Here is a 23,336-nt window from a genome sequence, read left to right on the forward strand (position 1 = left end):
TACGCCAACAACAAAATGTACATGTATTTTGTTTTTGCTTTCGCGGCGAAGACTGTCAAAAATTTCATAGGAAATAAATACACCTTGAATTCTTCAGAGAAGAAACATTGTTTGTTTTGGTGAAAAATACAAATTTCGCCTGAAAGAAGTGTGCTGCCAAGTGCCCAGTCAATAAAACTCATCTCGCTTGCGACAGAAACAACCAGAGCGCAAGCTAGATTTGCAAGCATGTGAAGAAAGCCGGTAATGTTCTCTGAATGAGCTGCGTCGAAACGGTTTGTTAAATTTTTGTTTCCTTTTATCTACTTTTGCCCGAAAAAAAATCAACCCTGGCTGTCAGAAAGGTGATGAAAAGGACACAAAGATAAAAGCTTGGAACTGGAACAAAAAGGAAGTGTGTTGGGAGAAAAATTTTTCTTCGATATTGAGCTAAAATTCATCACAAAATGTCATCGCGAAGGTAATTATAATATAATAAATTTAAGTGCCACAAGATTATGCCTATTGCTATAACGTAGGCGTTTGTATTAAAGACACGCTTGAAATGTGATCAGGAAAGTGTAATTCGCAAATTGGCATTGTTCTCGTTTGTATGCTGGTGTGCGGCCGAAGTTGAAGCTGCTGCAGCTGGCTGACTGGCTGTCTGCCTGCCTGATTGTCTAGCACTATGTGTTGCTTTGCTGCTGAGGCCTTTTGTAGCTGTTGCTGACTGCCTTTCGGTCTGACTCGCTGGTGCGATCCACTGTTGCTGAGTGCATGCTGCCAAGCGTTTACGCGTGTACTTAATATGGGTGTATTGGTATGTACAATCAGCGGGCGTGTGTTGGGTGCATGAGTGTGTATACACGCTTCACAATGCTACTGTCGTCATTGCCACCACCCGCACCCACCCAAGCGCGATTAGAATGCCAGCACTCTCGTCTGCCCCTCGAATTGCCGACAACAATAAGCATACAAAAACTAGCAGCGATAGCCAAATCATAAATGAAGTGTGAATAATCAAAGTATTATAGAGCGTCTGCCAGCTGTGTGACATGGCCTTCCTCACGTTTTCGCATGCAATCGGTAAAATCTGATTATATCGCTTAACAAACAAAGATTACACCTAGCAGTACAATACTCACGCCACCCATTCACCCTACACCCACGGTTAATTGCAGCTGCACACGACCGGCTTTGTGCTCGTGTCCTGTGCGCACAGCTGACGAGTTGAAAATCAGTGTGCTACACTTATATTCATATACAAACCAGAGAGCATACACACAAAAGGAAAAAAGTCCCAAGCACGCGTGTATTCCGCTGTAGGATTTAGTACACCAGCCACAAAATTGCGATGGAAAATAGTGATTCCTTCTGCGTTTCGCAAACAGAGAAACGATTTGAACTGCTGCGCAGAAAAAAGTCAAAATATTTGCTAATTTATTCGTAGCCCGATAACATTACTAATGTACATATTAAACTTTTCTTCCCCCTACCCACAGATGGTTTCACCCAACAATAAGTGGAATAGAAGCTGAGAAATTGCTGCGTGAGAAAGGCTTTGATGGATCATTTCTGGCTCGCCTCTCATCCTCGAATCCAGGAGCTTTCACGTTATCGGTGCGTCGCGGCCAGGAGGTAACGCATATAAAAATACAAAATAATGGCGACTTTTTCGATTTGTATGGTGGTAAGCACTAGTCCCGTTGACATACAATAACCTTGGTAATTTGTTTGGCTACAAATGTTCCTCTTTACCCTTTTGGCAGGTGAAAAATTTGCTACGCTTCCTGAACTGGTACAATATTACATGGAAAATGGTGAACTGAAGGAGAAAAATGGACAAGTTATAGAATTGAAGCAGCCATTGATCTGTGCTGAGCCCACTACAGAAAGGTAGGTGAAGATAAAGAAATAAATTAATTTTTAGGCAAATAAATTAAATAAAAAATATGTCTTAATCTGCTAATCAATGAAAAAACAGAATGAATGTCTTTGCAAAGGAACAAAAAATAACCCTTCTTATAAGTTCCCAACGTGACGAGTGTCAATGGCGTATGAGTAATCCAGAATGGATGTCGACAATGCATTCGATAATGCGTTGAAATATATGCACATACATATTAATTTAATTGCAAACGCTCAACTGTTCCAACAGTATCGAAATGCCTTTGATAAGTTCGAATATGCATACATACTAAAATACTCTTGTTGAGGTCATTCGTATATATGAATACATTAGTTATATATGCGCATATGTACATGCATAAATCGTTTTTACTTGGTTGAGCTGCTCGGAGTACATTCTTTAATATTTATATACATATATAAGTGAAATGCACTTTTATCTTAAGTGCATAAGTAGAAAGCATTGAATGGGAAAAAGCGTCCGTATTGAAGAAGTATGGTGGTCGCTCATGTCTTCGTAGTGCGCTTGCGTTCTTTACCAATATTCCATTTTCATCCAGCATCTAATAAACTCTTTAAAGTCTGATTCAATCTTTTTTTGGGAAAGTCTTTATTTTCAGCACTTTTTTAATTCTTTTGCAGTTATTTTAAGCCTTTTGTCTGCTTATTTTCTCGACTAAAGCCCAAGGCGGAATTATACGCCATGACTAAAGCCGTAAAAAAAACTATCAAAATGCATAAACAATTTCCCAAATCATGTCTCCGAACTACACAAACCATTTAATGTTAAAAACAATGTTGAAAACCCTACACAAATGAATTTAAGTTTAAAAACTTCAAAAATCCAAATAAAAAATTTGTATAGCTTACATTTACAATTTTTGTTTGAATCTCCAATTTCTCCGCTACTTTAAAAAAGTCTATAAGAGATATTTCCTTCCAATGGACTGATTAAAAACAAATTTTGCGTATTTCTTTTCTTTTCAATAACAGTTCTATAGAAAAATTAACTTGAAATCATTTGTGTTCAGTCCTTGAACTCTAAAAAAGATTTAAAAAAATGTATGGCTCCAAAGACTAAACCACGCATCCAAAATGTGTAATAAACATACATGCGTATATTTTTATGCAAAATATTCGGAAAGTTATTAGAGCATCTACATAAATAATTTTTTAGTAACTTTCAAAACCACAAAAATAGCTAAAAGCTTCTAAAACATTTACAAAACGTAAATCTGAATGTCCGCTATAAATTTAACACGTTTCACACAAAGTCCCCAAAGTTCACAAACTAATAATTTCAACATAGACAATAAAATAAACAAGTTTCACTTAAAGTCTACAAAGTCGACATTGCCACATATAGCGTTAAAGTGCTGTAAAGTAGCTGCATTAGTGAATAGACACTGCAATACTGCAGCCAGGTTGCTTTCTTGATGAACTGAAAATTTTCTGAAATGCTGCAGAAATTCGGCAGCAAAAATGTTTGTGTTGATTTTGATTTGCCAATGATGCGCAACTGATTGTCAAAAATTTGTTCTTCAAAAACTTGATGGGGCAGAGTCGTCCAAATTTTCACGTAGAACGTGATGCTCTTCCATAAAAGTAACATTGCCGCAATATTTGCAGCTTGAATACACCCATTTTTCTCACAAAAATAATCAAATGTGTCCAATAGTTTACAGAATTTACAGCCAGCGTCAAAAATATGAATATCCTGACGTTTCTTTATATATATTTGTCATACCAAATTTTTCTAATTAAAAAAAAAATATAGTTCTTTGAACGGCAAATAGTTCTTTGAACGGCAAATCATCAAAATTTTCAACTTTTCAATTCCATTTCATAGAAAAATTTTGGGTACGCAAGTTTTGCAGTCCATTAATTTTTTTTTGAGGATGTTGCGCATTTCCTTCCATATAAAAATAGATTTTGTTTATGCGTTATATGGAAGAAAATGCGAAACACCCTTGACAAAAAAAAAATGTTTGCATCTTATACTAAATTTAAGAGGCTACAAAACTGTATACTCAAAAATTTTCTAGGAAATCGAATTAAAAAGTTGAAAATTTTGATGAAAACGTGAATGGGAGAAAAATAATAAAAAAAAATATTCCGACGAACTGAGGTTATCCTTTTTTGGAAGTCGGTTAAAAATATAAAAGAATTGTCGTGGAAAATGTATATAAATAACGAAAATCATGAAAACATCAGGGTTTCATATTTTCGACGCTGACTGTATCATACATAAATAAAAATCATTACTTTGTTCATTTGCAAATACACACTACACATACAATCGTACATATTCATTACTTTACTACACTGTATCACCGCTATATTTTTAATTTCCTTTTTACCATGTTATATCGGCCGATTTTTATTATTTGAATTTGCATACCTTTAGGCACCATTTTTATTATTTTATTGAAGGCACTCGTTATGCAAACGCACCAGAACGCACACAAAGTCGGTGGAAAATTTTATTTTTTATGATTATTTATATATATTCTTTGTTTTTATTATTGTATGTACGATGACATTTGTTGCTAAAAATTAGATTTGCGCTCACAAGCTCAAGCCTTATCAATTCGCCCTGAAATATACTAGCCAGAAATGCGATTGCTTTGTAAAAAAGATAATCATTTTGAAATATGAATATTTTTACTCTCGGATTTGCATTTTGTTGATACGCGGTTTTGTACTCCAACCGACGATATGGAATGCTTTATTACGGCCCACATAAATATTGAAAATTTGTTGAACTCTTAAGTGATGTGCGCAAGCGCATTGTGTTGACCATTGTAGTCTATTTATGGCGCATAAATCATAAATAAAAGGTATGACAAAAAAGGTGTTGAGAAAAAGAAACAAACACTTACCTAATGTAAATGATAATCAGATCAATGCATTCATTTTGGCTATCGCTGCTGTGCTCATTTGAAAGCACTTAAAACACATAATTATAGTTCCATATTCGTAATTGATGGGTCGTCGTTCGCTCTTTCTATGTAATTTCCTTTACTGTGTCGCTTCAAATATGGAGAAATTTTTTCAAGTAAAAAAAAAAAACGAAAAAAGCGATTATGAGTAAATTAAACGCTAACTAAACTAAAATTGAATTAAAACATTTGAAGTTTTACCTAGAAGCCCCTGGAAACTTTAAAGGAAAAAATGTCAAACATTCAATTATTTTTCATTAAATATGTATATCCGAAATAGCTAAGCATACATATGTACACTGCCGGAAAAAAGTATTGGCACAGAGAATTTTTCTCAAAATGTGCAATATTTTTTATTGTAATTTTTTCGCAAATTTTTTATAAAAATATGGTTCATTCTACAACAAAAAACATAAAAATATAATTTCTAAACTTTGTGCAAAACTTGCGAAAATTCAATAAATTTTAATGCAAATTTTCAACTTTTTGGTTTTTTTTTTTTTGAGTTTGCAGTTTGTAGCGCATTAAATTTTAGTGTACAAAATGCAAGCTTAAAGTTCGTAGAAAATCGCGCTGACTATTTGCGACTTTTTTTTCTTGAAGTTGTTTAGCATTTTTTCCATACAATGTATTTTCAAAATAATTTTTGTATGGAAGAAACTGCGTGAGAAAAATGCCAAAAATCAACGGTAATTCCGAGCTATTACAAACTTGCTCTATATTATAACTAAATTTATTGTGCTATATAACTGCATATAATTTTATTAAACACTTGAAAATTTGCATGAATATTTCTTGAATTTTCCTGAGTTTTGCACAAAGTTTAGAAATTATATGTTTATGTCTATTGCCGTAGCATGAACCATATATTTATAAAAAAATTGCGGAAAAAAATTAAAATAAATACTATTGTTGCATATGTATCGTATAAATTTATCTGTGCCAATACGTTTTGCCGGCAGTGTCTTCAGGTCTTTCATCTCCAGGCGCTGTTTGAATTCAAACTTTTAAAGGGCTTCAAAAATCTGTTAAACGCTTACTGGCGCGACTTATGTTAAGTGTCTAATCTCTGCACTTTTTCATTTCATTTTAGAAATACTAGACAGCTGTTAATAGGCACTTTAATAGATTTTTTTTTCGGGGTTTAGACGTTTCTTTGTAATGTCTCTAAACTCTGCAGTTGTACGTTAAATAGTAAAACATGTAAGACATCTCTTAAAAAGTACCAAAAATAGCTACAATCCTTGTGTTTTCTTACCTTTTTTTGGAGATTTCCAAACTTTACACTTCTTCGTTAAAACAAGTAAAATTCGTATTTTTTATGTTTTTCTAGAAAGTCTCCAAACACTACACTAAGGGCCAGTTTTTCAGTGCACGGCCGTGGTTTAAACTAAATTTAAACGCCCGATCTGGCTGGTTTAAACTAAGATCAGCCAATCAAATGTCAGCCAGCTGTTAAATTTAAACTCAGTTTACTCAATCTTAGTTTAAACTATCACTGAAAAACTTTCCATAAGTAACCGAAGCACAAAAAGTAGATATAATCGACTGAAATTCACCGATAAGCGTGAAAGTTATTGAGATATTTTTTAATCCAGTGTACTTTTTTATATAACAAATACTAATTAATGCTGCAGTGAGTTTCTGTATAAGCAGTATTTTTTTCCTGAAGTGGAAAAATAGCCAGTCACACGAAATCAATTTAAGTGAAAACGATTTCTTTATTTGAATTAAAAAAAATAAAATATTTTTCACTTTTTTTCACAACGCATTATGATTTATTTTCAACACTGACAAAGGCGTTGCAAAATTTTACTTCAATCCCATAAGTAGCCTGTTGCTAACGAGTTGTACTCAGCTACCTGTATTCCCGTGGGTCACCACCATAGTTCAATGTCATGCGATTGCCCTTGAAATGTTGCGCGTTTGATTATCGAGCGATCGGCGCTCTTAAAACGTACATAACTAGCATTAATCTGCCTGTCAGAACAGTTTACTTGGCTAATTTTCAGATTAATTCATTTAATGGAGCATTTTTTTTTTGTGTTGCTGTAATAGAATTTTAGTAATTCCAGTCACGTTTTTATAAACAATTTTTATACTTAAAGTATACATAGCATTTACTTACATGCATACTTATAAATAAATCTAAATGGAACAAGTGCTTAGGCCTTTGCAGCGCGCAAAACAAGTAGCGCTCGTCACCACTTTAAAAAGGGTATTTTTTTTCTATATATAATTGAGTTGAGGGAAACAGGCGCGCTGCTTATGCGCTGAAATTTGTAACAAATTTAATTATAGACTGCTATTAAATTTATAGAATTGCTTATGGAATGACAATGTAAATAAGTTGTCGTGATGGCGATCACCTCAAATTTTTCTCAGACCGCTACTTTGTGCTTTGTTGCTCATTAAAATTTTCATATTCTAAAGGGTTTACTATACGCAAGGCGCACTTTGAAAAAAAAGTTTATTGGAAACTTTTCGAAACCTATAGCTTAACTAAACGCTTATTTTGCTACAGCTATGCTTCTTAGTTTTATATATATATATGTATTTATGTATGTATGTAGCTGCACCTATGGCCAAAATAATAGAAACGCCTTATTTTGGCCAGTTTTGGCTATATTTCTTTTGTTTATTTAATAATATTTTTTTTCTATATAAAATGGCAGCTCATTATCGCACCAAACCCAAATATGTAAATTAATATTTCAAATTTCGTGCAAAAATAATGAAAAATTCTGCCGTTGCAGCTAAATTTTCAGTTTTTAATAGATTTTTTTTTTTTTTAATTTGTTTGAGTGTGCAGTTTTTTGGTTAATTAAATTTTAGTATATTAAAGTAAGTTTTCGGTTCTAAAACATTACGTGGATTTTTGGCAATTTTTTCACACATTTTCTTCCATACGATTTTGTAGCAACTTAAAACTTGCACTTAATTTTACTAAAATGTAATGGGCTATAAAATTGCATACTCTGAAAAATTAAACAAAAAAAAAATCTGATTAAAAAGATGAAATTTTAGATCCAACTTTGCAAAATTCTTATAATTTATGCACAAAGTTTGAAATATGAATTTATATGGGTTTTGTTAGAGAATGCACTTTTATAAAAAATAGTAAGTTCAAATTCGTTTCTATTATTTTGGCCATGGGTGTATGTATTTCATATGTACATATGTATATACACATACATACATACGTAGGTTGTCATGTAAAACTCTACGAACTGCTTCGAATTACTTTAATTTCTATAACGTTTCCTCACTTGGCGGCTCTCGTAAGTAAAAACTGCAATTAAAACCAATTTGTATGTCAAAAAGGAATCATTTAACAATCTTGTTATGAAATCACTTGTAAATCAGTTTTCGCGTTAAATTGTTAACAAGCTTGGAGCGCTAAATTAAATATCAAACAACATGAAAGAATTATGGGATTAAACTGATTTTTACGGTGCTGAAGTAAATTTTATTGCTATAAATGCTTTAAGTCCGTTTATATTATGTAGAAGTGATAATTTCTCATTTAATGTGACCTTAATGTTACGAATTTAAATTGTAGTATTCATACATGAAAATATAAATTATTGTGAAAAGATGTGCTAAATTCTTATACTTATTTTTTGTCTAAAAATTTAAAAGTCTCCAAAGCCTGTACTAGGTTTTTTATTGCCGAAAAAACTAAACAATTTAATAAAACGCAAACATAAAATATGCTTTTAAAAGTTTTTTAAGTCTCCAAAATTTTAATTCATTAGTTTATGCTGCCAAAATAACAATAAAACTTAGTAAAAAGCTTTGTAAAGCTGTGCCCATTTATATTTTTTTATCTACAAATTTGAAAGTCTCCAAAGTGTGCATTAGGGTTTTTATGATCAAAGAAGCTAAACAATTTAGTAAAACGCAAATATATAACATAAAATATGCTTTTAAAAGTTTTTTAAAGTCTCCAAAATTTTAATTCATTAGTTTATGCTGCCAAAATAACAATAAAACTTAGTAAAAGCTTTGTAAACCCGTCTTTTGCGCATTTATACGTTTTCTAAAAACTCTCCAAACTCTACTTTACATTTGTCAAGCATCAAAAAAGCTAAATAACTCTTAAAGAGCATAAAAAATCACTAAATTTGTTGTTGCAATCAAGGTATTAAAAGTACAAATCATGCATAAACCATTGCTTTTGAGTTCGAAATCAAGTCACATAAATTATTGCAAAGCCTCCAAACAGTTCCAGTACCAACCAAAGTCCTTAAGGCAAATTTTCACATTTCACGTTGTCTCCAATGTGCTCTTAATCTCTTCCTGCGCAATTTCAGTTCCCACGTAAATACATACGTACATACATATGTATCTATATTTTCCATACTCACACGCTGGGTATTCCCAAGCATTGTATTTCTTTTTGTTGTCATCGTAATTATAGTAATCATTTTGTTGTTTTCTTATTAACGTTTGTGGCATTCAATTTGCGGTTGCGTATCGTGCTCTGATTCTTAAATTGTTTGGTGTTTTTAGCCTTGCTTTTTTTCCCCCCCATCAGCAAACGTCAATGGAGTTGTGTGTGGTTTTCTTCGCTCTTCTTCTTACTAACACAATGTTCTTGGTTTTTGCATATTTTGTTCAATAAGCGTTTTATCTCCATGCCTCTAATTAGGGTTTTTAGCAATGCTTCTTTTTATAGGTAATTTGAAATCCTTCGATGGCTCTGGGCAGTCGTTTACTGAGCCTCACATAATTATCGATAATTTACTGCTACCGTTTTTCGATTGTGTGCATTTTCATGAAGTTGAGGAGTTCGTTGTACTTTATTTTTTAATGTTTGCAATTTTTTTTTTGGCGTAAAAAATGTGCTTCCCAGCACTGCTCGCCAGGAAACAAGCTTTTAAACTTCTTCTTTTTCCTTTGGTTTGTCTGCGGCTTACCACAAATTGCGTTGTTGAATTTCATTCCCTCGGGCGTATGTGACGTGCAGCACGCTTTCTTCTTCGACTTGACTGTCAATTAATAGATTTCATTGCATATTTTTTTTGTGTCTTTTGAGATTTATTGGTTCTTAACTGCCACACATTACGTGTAAATTTTAGATATTTGCGATAAATTGTTGTTGATTTTGTGCTGTCACCAGTTAGCTACGATATTTCGAATTGTGTTGATTGACGTATGTACATAGTACATATGTATGTAATTTTGCTTTATTAAAGCTTACAGAGCTATACAAAGGTATGACCGCTTTGCTTTGCAGCAACTGATATCCCAGTCTGCGTCGCGATACACGTACGTGCATGGACTTTCTGATGCGCCCTGTGGGCAAAAAATAAGAAAAATGAAAAGAAAAAATTAGCAAGAAATCAATCGACGTCAATAAATAGCTTACAGGGATCGAGCGATTTAAATGAAAATTAGATGCTGCAAGTAGCGCATTGCAAAGTTTGCGCGTTTTTTGTGCTGCTGTCATCGCCTGCTTTGAATTTTTTATATTCTTCATGTAAGTGATGCAACATTTTAAAAATCTTTCTTTTTTACAAAGTTTTTATGGTTTTTTTTGCAATGCTCTAGAATATTCAGCTCGAAGTTTAGATATTCAAGTTTGATACCTATGCTTATGAAAAAAAATAGAGAAAAAAGCTGCTGAGTATAAATGAAATTTATTTTATTTGCTGTTATATCACGATGTGCCATCACGCCTGACGTCAGTACATATTACATTAGGTTGAAAGATAGAAGATTAATTCGTATTGTACTTGGCGACAAAGTTGTATGAATGTTAACCCGCAAATGAAAATCGGAGTTATTTTAAGACCAGATTATTAAGTAACTTTGTAAATATGTAGCTATAACTTTTATTCAATCGCGACATGACAGTTGTGAGCATATAATACTCGTTACGCTCTCTTTACGCGTAAAGTGCCAAGACGAAGCGCTTATTTTGAAGAAACCCTGGGGGAAAGTATATTTGGCGGGCACAAATTTTGAGGGTTTTCGGCTGAGCTCTTCTGATTCTTAACGTGTATGACATATATTTTAACACCGAGCCCGACGGCACACAGTGGTCTCAAACTGAAATTTACTGTTGAAAATAGTACAGACCCTTAACTTTTCAACCGATTTCATTATTATTTTTTTAAATGAAGGTCTAAAAAAATTAGACGAGATTTATGCAGCAAGTACAGCAGAATCTCTTCCCTTCAAGATTACTACTTTCTTTGCCCCTTGCACTAACAAATTTAATATAAACCAATAAAAATTTAAAAATCAAATGGGTTGAAAAATGAAGGCTCTGCAGTGGAATTCTGACAAACGTTACGAAAATTTTCATAGCCAAAATTATATAAATAAAAAGCAGTGTTTCCTGAAAGTATACAACATGGAACAGTAGCAGATACAATGTGTAGTAAGCCAAATGTGGCAGCAAGAGGGGCTTGTAACTATGTAGATATTGCATGTTTTCAGGCGCGCCTGTTATAATTTTGAATATTTTTGGGGATCAAAATTAGCGATAGCGTATGTTGGAATCCGGCTGCTGGACTGTTTTGAACAGAAAATTCCAGTTAGGAACCACTGCGTGCCGTCGGGTCTGTCGTAAAACTTTAGACGGTATGATCGCTTTGCTTGCAGTTCTTCTGATAACCTTATCATAAATCGCGCTAAAAAACTTCTAGATACTCCTTTAGTTTGACTAAGTGCTAAGGTTAGCTGCTAAGATGGGCGATCTATTCCGTCTTCGATCAGCAATCGACGAACGAATATCTATACTCAAGCTTAAGTATACCTTAGACTCTCGCCTTAGAGAGCTTAGGATCGCCAGCCACAAAGAAATATTTTAGGATTCTTTTTCAATGGGTAAAACAACTATTTCTTCATTCTAGCATGATCTCAGTCTAACCGTCGAACGTGGTATCCGTAATGGAGGTATTTTTATATAGGCAGGGTTTCTTCACTTTTGACCCGAATCCGACTAAAGGAATACAGCTCGGTCTGAAATGGACTGGAGGACATTGAAAAGTTGATTGAAGTACTTTTACTATGGAAGCATCAGGTGCTCCCGGTGAATATTGATATATCGGAACCATGGTCTCATTTGCGGCGCTTATCAGTAATGTTGTAGACTCAGACCTTTTTTGTTTTTGTTATTTTTTGAGTATAGCCGTGTGTACTCAGGAACACCAGAAGATTCTGCGCATTACCCAAAGCGTATTTTCTAAATAGTTTCGAGGCCTGTGTGAATTATATATGAATTATTTTCTTTTATATCTTTGAAATAACAATGACCACTTAGAGAGAAATCCTCAAATGTATCGCAACCTGACCTGATCTTCTGCTTCATTTCAAACTGTACGATTTTTCTCACGCTTAATTCGCCAATCTTCATTTGCTTTACATCAACTTTTAGACTACTTAATTATTGCCCATTTCTCAATGTTTACTTTTGTTTCAAGAAACATGAAGCGTATACAATTTAAGCATTCGAATTCCCATACTGTTTGGTAATTGATGATTCATTGGCAAGTCATGCGCATATCAAGCATATTTTTTTGCAAATTCATTTGCTTAGTTTTAAATGGCTTTGTTTTTGGTATTTACATATGCACATTCTCTGTTTTTATGCAAAAATCCATTTCAGTAAACGAAGCCACGCGTTACCTACTAACTCAACCGCCCAGCTCACTCAGTTCAATTAGTCACCTATTTGTTTCTGCTTTTTTGTCATCCGTCCGGTGAGTGTTGACAATTGTAATGCGGCAAAGCGGAAATATTAACGACCCTAACGTCATTAACACGCCGGGTTCTCTGCCGGTAACTGGCAGGGGTATAAATTACATATTTGGACTTGTTTGGTAGTGCGAAAAAATGTTTATTTCGTCATTGGTGCCTAAATAAAATGGTAAGATATACATATGTACATATGAATGTGCATATGTATGTATGTACGTGCATACATTGAAGGTAATTCATTATTAGCTACTGATTCGGAGCGTGCGTTACGTGCGTTTTTTGTCTGTGTAAAATGGAAGTTTTGTTTTACTCACAGGTAAAGATGGAAGCTTACAATAACTCATAGGCATAGCTAAAGTGTGACCAAAAAGTCAGTTATATCGGTAGTTAGTCAGTGTGCGTATATAATGATCACCAACAACAATGCTGAAAGTATTAAGAATTTTAATTGCATTCAAAAGCGCTTTTTTGAATTTTGTTTTGGATTTTGGTTGCTTATTTATGACTGGAGTACAGTCATAAAACCGCAATGTGATAGCTCAGTCAGAGAACATAAAAAAGGCGACTTGCAGGACGGAGGATGAATAACCTGAAAACAATCGAAATTGTTCCCAAAGAAATATTTGAAAGAAGCTATTTAGGAGACAGTCTATGATGACAGAACCAAATAAATAACAATGCGTTTTGAATTGTCATAGACGAGATTGTCTAGGGCTGAAGATCCCTGGCTGGAATTAGGTTTTGGCCAAACGATCTGCATACAAACTTATGTAAGTAGTATGTCTTAGTTTTGGCATAATTCAGAAGAGGAATAATCATTTGAGCTTTTAGGCTGAGTAAACGATTACTAAGCAATAGAGAACTGTTCAATAAACCGTAGAATTTCGTTAATTTTCATTTCTGTGATGCGATGAATAAAAAAATATAAGTCTACATACTTATTTTATCATATTCAATGATTGAAGAGGGGTAGCCCACACAGTTGCGAAAAATAGGCGCTTTGTTCAAATTTAGTTATTTCTTAAAAAAAGTGTTTTTAAAGAGCTAAAAGCACTATCCGGTCAATGCAGCTCCATATCTTCCATAATACTCGTATCAACTTTAATGAGTAAAACGCTATTTTAAGAGATAGCTTCACCGCTCTCGGCAAAAGAAATACAAGCTTTTGAACAGGGTTGCCATATGTTCAAAATTTAATTTAATTAAATATATATATTAAGTAAAATATTTCCACCGCTGTAGCGAATAAAAGGTATGAAATTTTAAGTAAAAGGAAATGCTTAATTTTTATGCATACGGTCGAATGATACGGCAATCACGATCTGCATCATGCTGCGAAAAGCCAAATAATTAGAATTACAACAGCTTCTTCACGGGCACAACGCTTTGGTTCTGGAAGTCATGTGAACCTGGACTGCAATTGAAAATGTTGGACCAAAATGTAAGGAAAAAATGATTTTGGGCGAACCGAAGTTCGCCGGGTGTACCAGTAATACGTATAGCAAAAATAGCACTCTTATTTGAATACGATAATTTAAACATAACTGTGAACAACGATCACAGTGTAACCACAAAATCAGACTTCAAATGACTTTCAAACATGTCTCTTGTTTGGTTCTACAAACGTTCGCCATTGCAAGGTTGAGCCAGGTCCTACTGCACTTGGTTCCTTCCATTGTGCTCGTCGGCGCCCTTTCTTTCGTTGTCTACCCATTGGTGCCGAGTTGATATTTTCATCAGTTGCAGAAACAACTCAACAATTTGAAACGTTCAAGGTGGACCTGCTTCGATTACAATTTGAGGGAGCCGAAGATAATTGTTGTGAACTTTTCATGTCAGAAATGAGTCAGTCGTCGAATGGTTCGAAACCAACTCAGATAAGGTCTTCATTAAATTCGTCATTTATTCAGCAGTTCTTCCTGCCTGTACGTAAGTATGTATGTACATATGTATATCAATTCGTATTTTACACGCTTCCGTTTTTTTTACCAAATCTCCGCTTCCTGTTGGTTCCTTGAACTGGTGCTGCTTCAATGCGCCATACGCCAAGTCACCCTATTTCCGTTTGCCTGCAACGTGCCCGTAATTAATCAATTTTATGGTTTTTTAGTTGGCATTTTTCAATCGTTACCACTGCAACACTGACATTTATGATGGTTGTCGAAATGCCATTTTTACAGAGGCATTCATTGACTTTGTACACAAATCTGCTACGAAGTCAGGTGAACTTTTCTCGATTTGTCAAAATGTTCCAAGCGGCCGTTGTTGCCGACCAATACAATTTTTTTCTCTTGCCTTTTCGCTACTGTACTTAACGTTAACCTTCAATTATGAATTTATTTTTGCGGTTTATTTAATTTTTGTATTTATGATTATTATTATGGTGTGACGACAGCGGCTATGGCAGCGGCGGCGATTTATTGGTGCGTGGCGCGCATGTTGCATTGCATTCTAATCAACTAGATTTACGTGCGTAAATTTGTGTGTTCTACTACTGCGTTTCTCCTTACTATTTACTGTACAAGTTACTTCGTTCTTTCTGATTTTCATACGTGATACCTTTCTCTACATTCGATTCTACTCACTTTTTTGGGTTTTCCTGAAGTTGTCTGCTATATTTGCTCGTTCTCACGTTTCTTCATTCTAGTAGTACTTGGATTTATCGCGACATTTACTGAGTACTTTTACTTTATTCTTAAATTTTTCCTTTTTTGTTTTGTGGCTATCTTCTTCATGTGGGCTGACTCTGTTTTAATTGACATACAAATCACTGTGTTGTCAATTTTATTTCCTATGGATTTTGCTGAATTTAAAATGAGTAAGAGGTGATTAGCCCAATTACGCGGATCTATTTTTTGCGGTTGCCTTATAAATTGCAATTTTTGTAAGCGAATTTTTGTGAAAAAACGTCATCTGATTTGAATACCTTTTGAGGTTATGTTCAGTTGAAATGTCGTTGAGCATGCACAAATCTTGACACACGGACTTTTTTCATAGAACTGATGCTTGTTCTCATTCCATCTAGTGCCAAGCTTGTTGCTGTAGTAGGCGAAATGATCCTCATAACAAAATCGGTGTCCGCACTCTATACAGTACAAGCATACCTGATAGAGATACTCTTTCAATATTTTTACCATTTTTATACCCGAGCGCACTTGTGCACAAGGGTATATTAATTTTGTTCACATAACGGTTGTTTGTAACAGCCAAAACGAATCGAGATAGATATAGACAAATGTATACATAAATGATCAAGATGAAAAAAGAAATCGATTAAGCCATGTCTGTCTGTCCGTCCGTCTGTCCGTCTGTCCGTCCGTCCGTGTACACGATAACTCGAGCAAAAATTGAGATATCTCAACGAAATTTGGTATGTAGGTTTCCCTTAATCCAAGGTAGGTTGGTATTGAAAATGGGCGAAATCGGACTTTAACCACGCCCACTTCCCATATAACGGTAATTTCCAGAAATACGAAAACTGCGATATTTTAGTAACTACTGGAGATTATTCACTCAAAATTGATATTTATAATAAGTTTTAGACGAAAAATAAGAATATTATAAATTTTTGGAAAATGGGCGTAGCCACGCCCACTTATGGTTACATGTGTATATCTTGGTAACCGCTGCACCAATTTCTTCCAAACTTGGCACAGTTGTTGGCCTTGGTACAGCATAAAAAACCGCCGAAACTTCTTAAAATCGGACAATAACCACGCCCACATCCCATATAACGGTAATTTAGAGAAATACAAAATAATCGATAAATCATTAAATATTGAAGCTAATTTATTCAAAATTGATGCTTGCAACAATTCTTTACCAAGAAATACGTTTATGGTAAAATTTTGGAAAATGGGCGTGGCACCGCCCACTTATGATCACATATAAGTATCGGTAACCGTTCTACCAATTTGTACCAAACTCGGTATGGTTATTGTACTTGCCACGTGTAAGCAAAACGTTGAAAATTATTGAAATCGGACTAAAATAACGGCCGATTCTCATATAACGGTAAATTTAAGAAATGCTTGAAACTTCAATATTTCGAAATTGAAGGACGCTAATTTACTCAAAATTGATACACCTCGGCTTACCATCTAGCGGAAGGTTTCGGAAGGGTGAAAAAACATATATTTAATACTTGCGCCGGGTATTTAATGTTCGGCTCCGCCCGAACTTGGACTTTCTTACTTGTTTTTGTTTCATTTCGGTTAACACAGACTTAAACCTCGTAAACCCGGTTTCTATACAAAAGTAATAATAATTACACTTGGGTTGCGGTAAATTAAGATAAGCTATGGTGAATTGAGGTGATTTAGGGCGAGTTGAGGTGAGTTGAAGTGAATTGAAGTACATTAAGGTGAGGCGCGTTGAGGTGAATCAGGATGAGTTGAGGACTTTTAAGGCGAGTCAAGGTGAGCCGCGAAGAATTGATTTGAAGTGAGTTGAGGTGAGTTAAGGTAGGGTGAGGTGCGTGAGGTGAGGTAGGTAAAGTGAGGTGAGGGGAGTTTAGATGAGTTGAAGTGAGATGAGGTGAATTGAGGTGAGCTAAGGTGGGGGAGGGGAAGTCAGTGGAGTTGAGTTGAGGTGAATTGAGGTGAACAACATAACATAATGCAAAATATATTAATTTTCAGTTTTTTCTTCAACTTTATCTTTGTATTTCTATCTTTATTTTTATCTCTATCCCTCTCTATCTCTAACTCTATCTTTCTTCATCTAAGTATTTACATTTTTAATTTTTGTCTAAATGTTATTCGTAAACGTTACTTAAATTCAGTATAAATATTAAAGCATACATTTAGGGGCCATATCCGCCATCGATATTTACATATTTTGGCATTTGTATTATTAATTTCTGATTTTATTTAACGCTTTATATTAAATTATTTTGAATTTCGACTAATTTGCTTCCCTTCAGCATCAAAATACCTTTCGAATGATATATAATTCCTTGTACCCTAGTAGTATAGCTCGGCCATAAAAGGGATGTATAGAAACCATCTTTGCCTATTTATTTAAGAATATAAGATTTGCGTTAATACTAAGTATGTATTCATAGTCCGTCCTTGTTCTTTTCATCGACAGGATTTATGTTGAAAATTTTCGTGGTACAAATTGAGGTACCTAAATAGATTTGACAACGTACCGAGTGTCACTTTCAACTGTCCACTTTCTATTCCCCGTCAAACTCTGAGCATACTTACTCGCATTGCCTTATTTCGTTTCGACTCCCAGGGCCCACATCAGACCAGCACTCATATCATATTAATCTGTTTCATCTTTCCCATATTTCACAATTTTTTCGTTTCACAGCATCTAGCGTAATTTTCGCCTGATGCATTCAGCTTTTGTTGAGATTTATATCGCATTAAATACATTTAAAATTATAATGCAATAGATTAAATAGACAACTTAAGTAAAAAAGTTAGGTGTGTCAACAAATCGTTAGACTATATTTCCAATTACAAAGTCTACTTGTTATTGTGTTCTCTTTTTTGTAACGCGCATTAAATTATGGCTGCATACTTATTTATGTAATTATATAATATTTAAATATGTAAGTACTTATTTGTAACATCACCGCATATCGCTAAGAATTGTAATGAGCAAAGCCTAGCCTTTTTTTCCAAACGTCCCGCCCGCTTAGTTTCTGCCTACTCATCTACTGCACTGCTCCCCAACTATTTTGGCCCTTGAGGCGCATAAATTTGTTGATTGCGAAAAATGCTCGTAAAATTGGTTTATATTTATTGGGGGTGCACTTATCTACATACTTAAAGTTGTACTTACATTTTTATAACTTTTCTGTGACTTTGCTATAAAAATGTTTAATTAATTCCAATGTGGAATGAACGAATGAAAGGCACTTGAATAGCGTAGCAGCTAAACTGAATTTAATTGAACGAGCTAACAGTGGGAAATTTTAAAAATTCATGGAAGTTCTACTCGCAGTCCTTCTTGTTGGCTTTTAGAAATACATATATTGATTCCTTTCGAATTGCAGCAATTTGTGACTCTTTAAAATGAGCGTGTCGCAAGTTTTTCAGTTTGTCGAAGCCACTTTCGGCCTCTGCCGTATTTCACAAACAAATGTAATTTAATTGTCTGAAACCAGCTTTTGATAGATCGAATTTGAGTCGCTGCTCATCAAAATATTACCAGATGAAAGTATACTAATGAGTTGGCCTAGACTAATGTAAGGAGAATTTGGCACTACCTATGATGTGCGTGACGCTGTAGAAGGTCGGATAGCGAACTTAATGACAGATGCAAACGAAAAGGAGCAGAGTTGGTTATCTTCTGTGGAGCATTTGCTTATACGCAGGAAAATTCTCGCCAAGGTGATCTTATGAACATTTTTAGTCGACTTCACAAAAAGGAGAAGGTTATCAATTCGTCGGAAAATTTTTTTTTATTATCTTCTGTGGAGCATTTGCTCATACGCAGGAAAATTCTCGCCAATGTGATCTTATGACCATTTTTAACCGATTTCACAAAAAGGAGAAGGTTATCAATTCGTCGGAAAATTTTATTTTTTATTTTTTTTTATGTATGTTACCGCGTAACTTTGGAACACGTTAACCGATTTCAATAATTCTTTTTTTAAAGGAAATGTGTTGCCTGACTGGACCGTGAAGAAATTAACGATAATCTTAAATTTTTATATAAGAACTGAAGTCGGTTTCGTTTTTTTGCTTAAAAATTAATTTTTTTTTTTTATTAATTTTTTCTGTTGTATTACGTAAATATTCCACTTCTGAATTTGAGAAGGTTTAGAAGCATCGGAGATGGAAGCCTAAAAGTTATAGTAAATTTATCGATGAAATTGCTTCTTCTTCTTCTTTTAACTCATGCAGTTCTCGAAAATAAGTGGAAGAAATTTTAACACCTCCTTTGACAATTTTTCACACCCTTGCAGTTAGCGGAAATTAATCGATGAGATTCCTTCTTTTTCGCTTGCAATTTGTTTACCTTTATTCATCTCTGGTAGTAATCCTCTTTCCTTTGTCATTATTTTAATACTTGTTTGTCAATTTTTCACATTGTAGCAGTTATCGGAAATTAGTCGATGCAATTCTTTCAACATTTTTCGTTTATTGGAAATTAGTCGATGAAATTCTTATTTTTTTTAAATTATCGGAAATGAACACACGTAATTATTCACATTTTAGTAATGATTACATTTATCGCAAAATAATCTATTAAACTCCTGCCTTTTTTGTTTGTAATTTCTTCACATTTATATATAGAGAATTCTGTATAAAATTGGTGATGTACACATTTATTAACTTTACTTCTAGTACTCAGGTAAAATCCCAGTCTTGATTTATGAACTTGTTTCGATAAATTTCCGATTAAAATTAGAGACGGCAGCGATTTGTTCGTAATTCGCATGGTAATTGGATCTGAATTACCAACAAATGAGGTAATTGGCTCTCAAACTTTTGTCAGTTCGTAAATATTCGCAACCCAACACCTGACATGATACATTTATATTCACTTTGGCTTCATATCTCTAATAACGAGTTACTATATGTAACATAAAACTTAGAATTTCGTCATGAGAAGTTCAATTTGCAAATATTCTAAGAATTCTATGCTGCAATACATAGTAAAAGTGATGCAAGTAGTTATGGAAAGTTGAACTATTTATGGACTAAATGTCAAACTTTAATGAAAGCAATGCAATTAATCCTAAACATGGTAAAAATAAGTAATTACCGTTATGGCTTTGAAATTATTTTTATTTATATTAGCTTTTTTGTTACCGCTGGGATTTCATAAGAAATACGCAGCTGTCAATTATTGAAAGTTGTTAATTTAATTGCCATTTTTTACTTTATTTTACTTTAAGTGTAATGAATATTATTTGCATTGTTGAGGCTGTGCTTTAAATGCAGTTTGCATAGTTTTAAATAGAAAAATCCCAATTGAGGAAATATCAGGCAAAGTCGGTGAAAAAAAAAGTGTCAGCTAATTTGTACATTGAATGGCTGAAAAGGCAGGCCAGGCCGGCGGAGACAAACTTTCTAATCCCATTTATTGTCATTTGGCGACAAAATGCATTTCGTAGAAAAAATGCACCACGCAGGTGCTATAAAATAACTGTGCATACAACAACAATAAGAAAAGTATCTTGTTGTGAGAAGCAATACAGCAGCAAAGCCGAGCGGTGGAGTCGTCGGCAGTTAATCAGCACGTCAGTTAAGGCTGTCACACAGTTAGTCAGCTGAGCAGCTACTACGTGCTAACAATTCCGTCCGTCCCAATGAAAGTATAATTACTCGCACAATGATTGTATTTTTTTTTCCATAAAATCTTTATAATTTCACGCCGTCATTGATTTTCGTATGACTTTGTGATTTATACGACTTTAATCAACGAACGCTCGCAATCTGCTAATGCCAATTGTTTGCGGCTTAAGAATTTGCTATTTAAATAGCTGGCATTCATTTTTGCAATACTTGCCGCCTGTGTGAATTTCACTTACATACATATTTATTTACAAATCGTATAAGGAAAGCGAAATGACATTAATATTTTAAGCGCCTAGAAATTAGTTGGCTGGGCTTTTTTTCGCTACTACCAACCATTTACGATTAAGTCGAAGTTGTAGCCCAGTATCTATTCTAGAGAATAAACAACAATTTATCGTAATAGCAGCTGTTTGCTTTTGTTTGTTTGTATATGCATTTACTCACTAGCGTTTGCAATTGGCGTGAAAAGGAGAATTGAAAAATTAATTTGCATTTAAATAATTTCAATAAAACTTCCATAACAATCAATCATAACCGCCCCTATAATGCGACTGAAATTAAAGGAGGGAACGAGCGAGCGAGAGGGAGGCGTTGTAAATTGTAATAAACCATTTTTTTCTTAATAATAAACCAATTTGCTTTCTACGCGTCGGAAGTGCGTGCTTGGCAGACATTTGTTGTTGCTTGCAATTTGTTGCGGCGAAAATTTCAACGGGATTAGTGAATAAAGGCCATTAGTTACTATATATCAATAATATGTATGTATGTAGAGTTGCCGTTAATGATTTAGTATTTATTTAAATACGTTTTAAATAATGTTTTTCATTTTATACTTTTCAGCTAAGTCAATTGTTTGTTTACTTGGCAATTTGATAAGCTGACTGATGCAATGAACAAAGCTTGCCTTGGACTAAGCTGCTAATTCTTGGGAAGACGGCTTTAGAAAACATTGAAGAAATAACGAAAAAGTGAAATAAAATGAAAAAATAATAAATAAAATGAAAAAGTAATAAATAAAATAAAAAAATAATAACTAAAATGAAAAAATAATAAATAAAATCAAAAAGTAATAAATAAAATGAAAAAATAATAAATAAAATGAAAAAATAATAAACAAAATGAAAAAATAATAAATAAAATGAAATAATAATAAATAAAATAAAAATTTTCCGACGAATTGACAACGTCCCTTTTTTTGAAATGAAAAATAAAAAAACAATAAATTAAACGATTAAATAAATTTTAATAAAAAAATAAATAAATTATGTTCAAAAAGAAAAAAAATAAATAAAAGGATACAAAAATTTAAACAGATTAAAAAAATTAAAAATAAATTTTACAAAACAAATATAGAATAAACTAAAATAAAAAACGGGTACTGTTTATGAATTTGTACAACGATTTTGGGTTGCTGTGCCCAAACGCGTGAATCGAATCAAAAAACTTTTACACACACTTGTAGACAACAGTTCACGCTTTATTACAAAAAGTTAATTTACTAAATCTGTGCACTAATTTAACAATAATGTCGGTTGGAAATATGGTATTTGTTGCAAATTTTTGTTATAAATTTGTGACCTGGTCTACGGAAAGGGGGCTTAGGTGTCAAAAAATCAATTTTCACTTTTTGGTTGATTCGGATGGAAGATGAGATGCTTTTTCACGTGGTGAAAAGCAGAAAATCCTAACTTGCTTAGAAGTGTACTAAAAATGTAGAGAAAGAAGAGTAAAAATACGACAAAATATAATTTATTGGTAATGAACAAAATACATTGAATTATAAGCTATAAAGACATGATTATACACTAGAAAAACGTATTATGGGCCAAAAATAATAATGCTGAGTAGTTTATGTATTTTTCTTTGTTGTCGTTTTCCTTGAGATCTTTTTACGTGTTGATCCTGAGGAAGATGGACCTGGTTCCTCGTCTGGTTTGAGAACATCTTCACTAGTTTTTGCCTTCCGTTTCTTCGATGGCAAATCTTTCGGCAATGGAGCCACAATATCTACTTTAGATATATCCGAAACTAAGCTGCGAAGATTGTGATAGATGTACCACTGACGTTCCAAAGATAAACCGGCTGGTTGTATAACTTTCGGCATTTCAGGATCGATAGGTTTTAACAGAAGCTTAAAGGACTGCACTTCTTCACTGTCTGCGAATTTCTTTGTTTTTACACAATCTGTAGAGATTATGAAATGATGGAATTGCGTTATTCCAACAAGTGACTTGTACAGTGGTTTAAAATAGCTGTCCCATTCATACCAGACGACTTTTTCAGCCGATACAGCTTCATTATAACCACCAGGTGATGATGCCTCGACACACTGCAGTAAATCTGCATACGTGTCGATGTTACTGACGGCATACTTACTTTTGAAAATACCGAAGTAACGATCAGGCGCGAACTTAGTGTGCCCGGTAAGTAGAAAATTGAATAAAATAGTTTTGTTAAGACCCCGAGCCAAACACCATTGCAGATATGATAGTACAGTGTTATTCTTATTCTGCCGAACACAATTGTCACA

General features: G+C 33.9%; 1 protein-coding gene across 3 annotated transcripts; it reads left to right on the plus strand.

Moving 5' to 3' along the window:
• The first annotated feature begins 336 nt into the window (after positions 1-336).
• LOC118748664 (tyrosine-protein phosphatase corkscrew-like) lies at positions 337-21,819 on the plus strand. 3 transcript variants are annotated; one of them, XM_036483249.1, is made up of 5 exons: positions 344-460; positions 534-1,401; positions 1,482-1,669; positions 1,749-1,875; positions 12,451-12,704. In XM_036483249.1, exons 2-5 carry the CDS (start codon positions 1,334-1,336, stop codon positions 12,506-12,508), a joined length of 441 nt encoding a protein of 146 aa, XP_036339142.1. In that variant the 5' UTR covers positions 344-460; positions 534-1,333; the 3' UTR covers positions 12,509-12,704. The 3 variants fall into 3 exon arrangements, with proteins under 3 accessions (XP_036339143.1, XP_036339142.1, XP_036339144.1); XM_036483251.1 differs by lacking the exon at positions 12,451-12,704 and adding an exon at positions 21,647-21,819 and having other exon boundaries at positions 346-460; XM_036483250.1 differs by lacking the exon at positions 534-1,401 and having other exon boundaries at positions 337-460.
• Positions 21,820-23,336: the final 1,517 nt, after the last annotated feature.

Source organism: Rhagoletis pomonella, unplaced genomic scaffold, assembly GCF_013731165.1.
Source record: "Rhagoletis pomonella isolate Grant_MI unplaced genomic scaffold, Rhpom_1.0 Rhpom_scaffold_00013, whole genome shotgun sequence".
NCBI lineage: Eukaryota > Metazoa > Arthropoda > Insecta > Diptera > Tephritidae > Rhagoletis > Rhagoletis pomonella.

Coding starts and splice junctions, on each gene's coding strand:
- LOC118748664 (XM_036483249.1), top strand. CDS start 1,334: ATGGAAAATAGTGATTCCTTCTGCGTTTCGCAAACAGAGAAACGATTT. Junction 1,402..1,481: donor GAACTGCTGCGCAGAAAAAA/GTCAAAATATTT, acceptor CCCTACCCACAG/ATGGTTTCACCCAACAATAA. Junction 1,670..1,748: donor CTTTTTCGATTTGTATGGTG/GTAAGCACTAGT, acceptor CCCTTTTGGCAG/GTGAAAAATTTGCTACGCTT.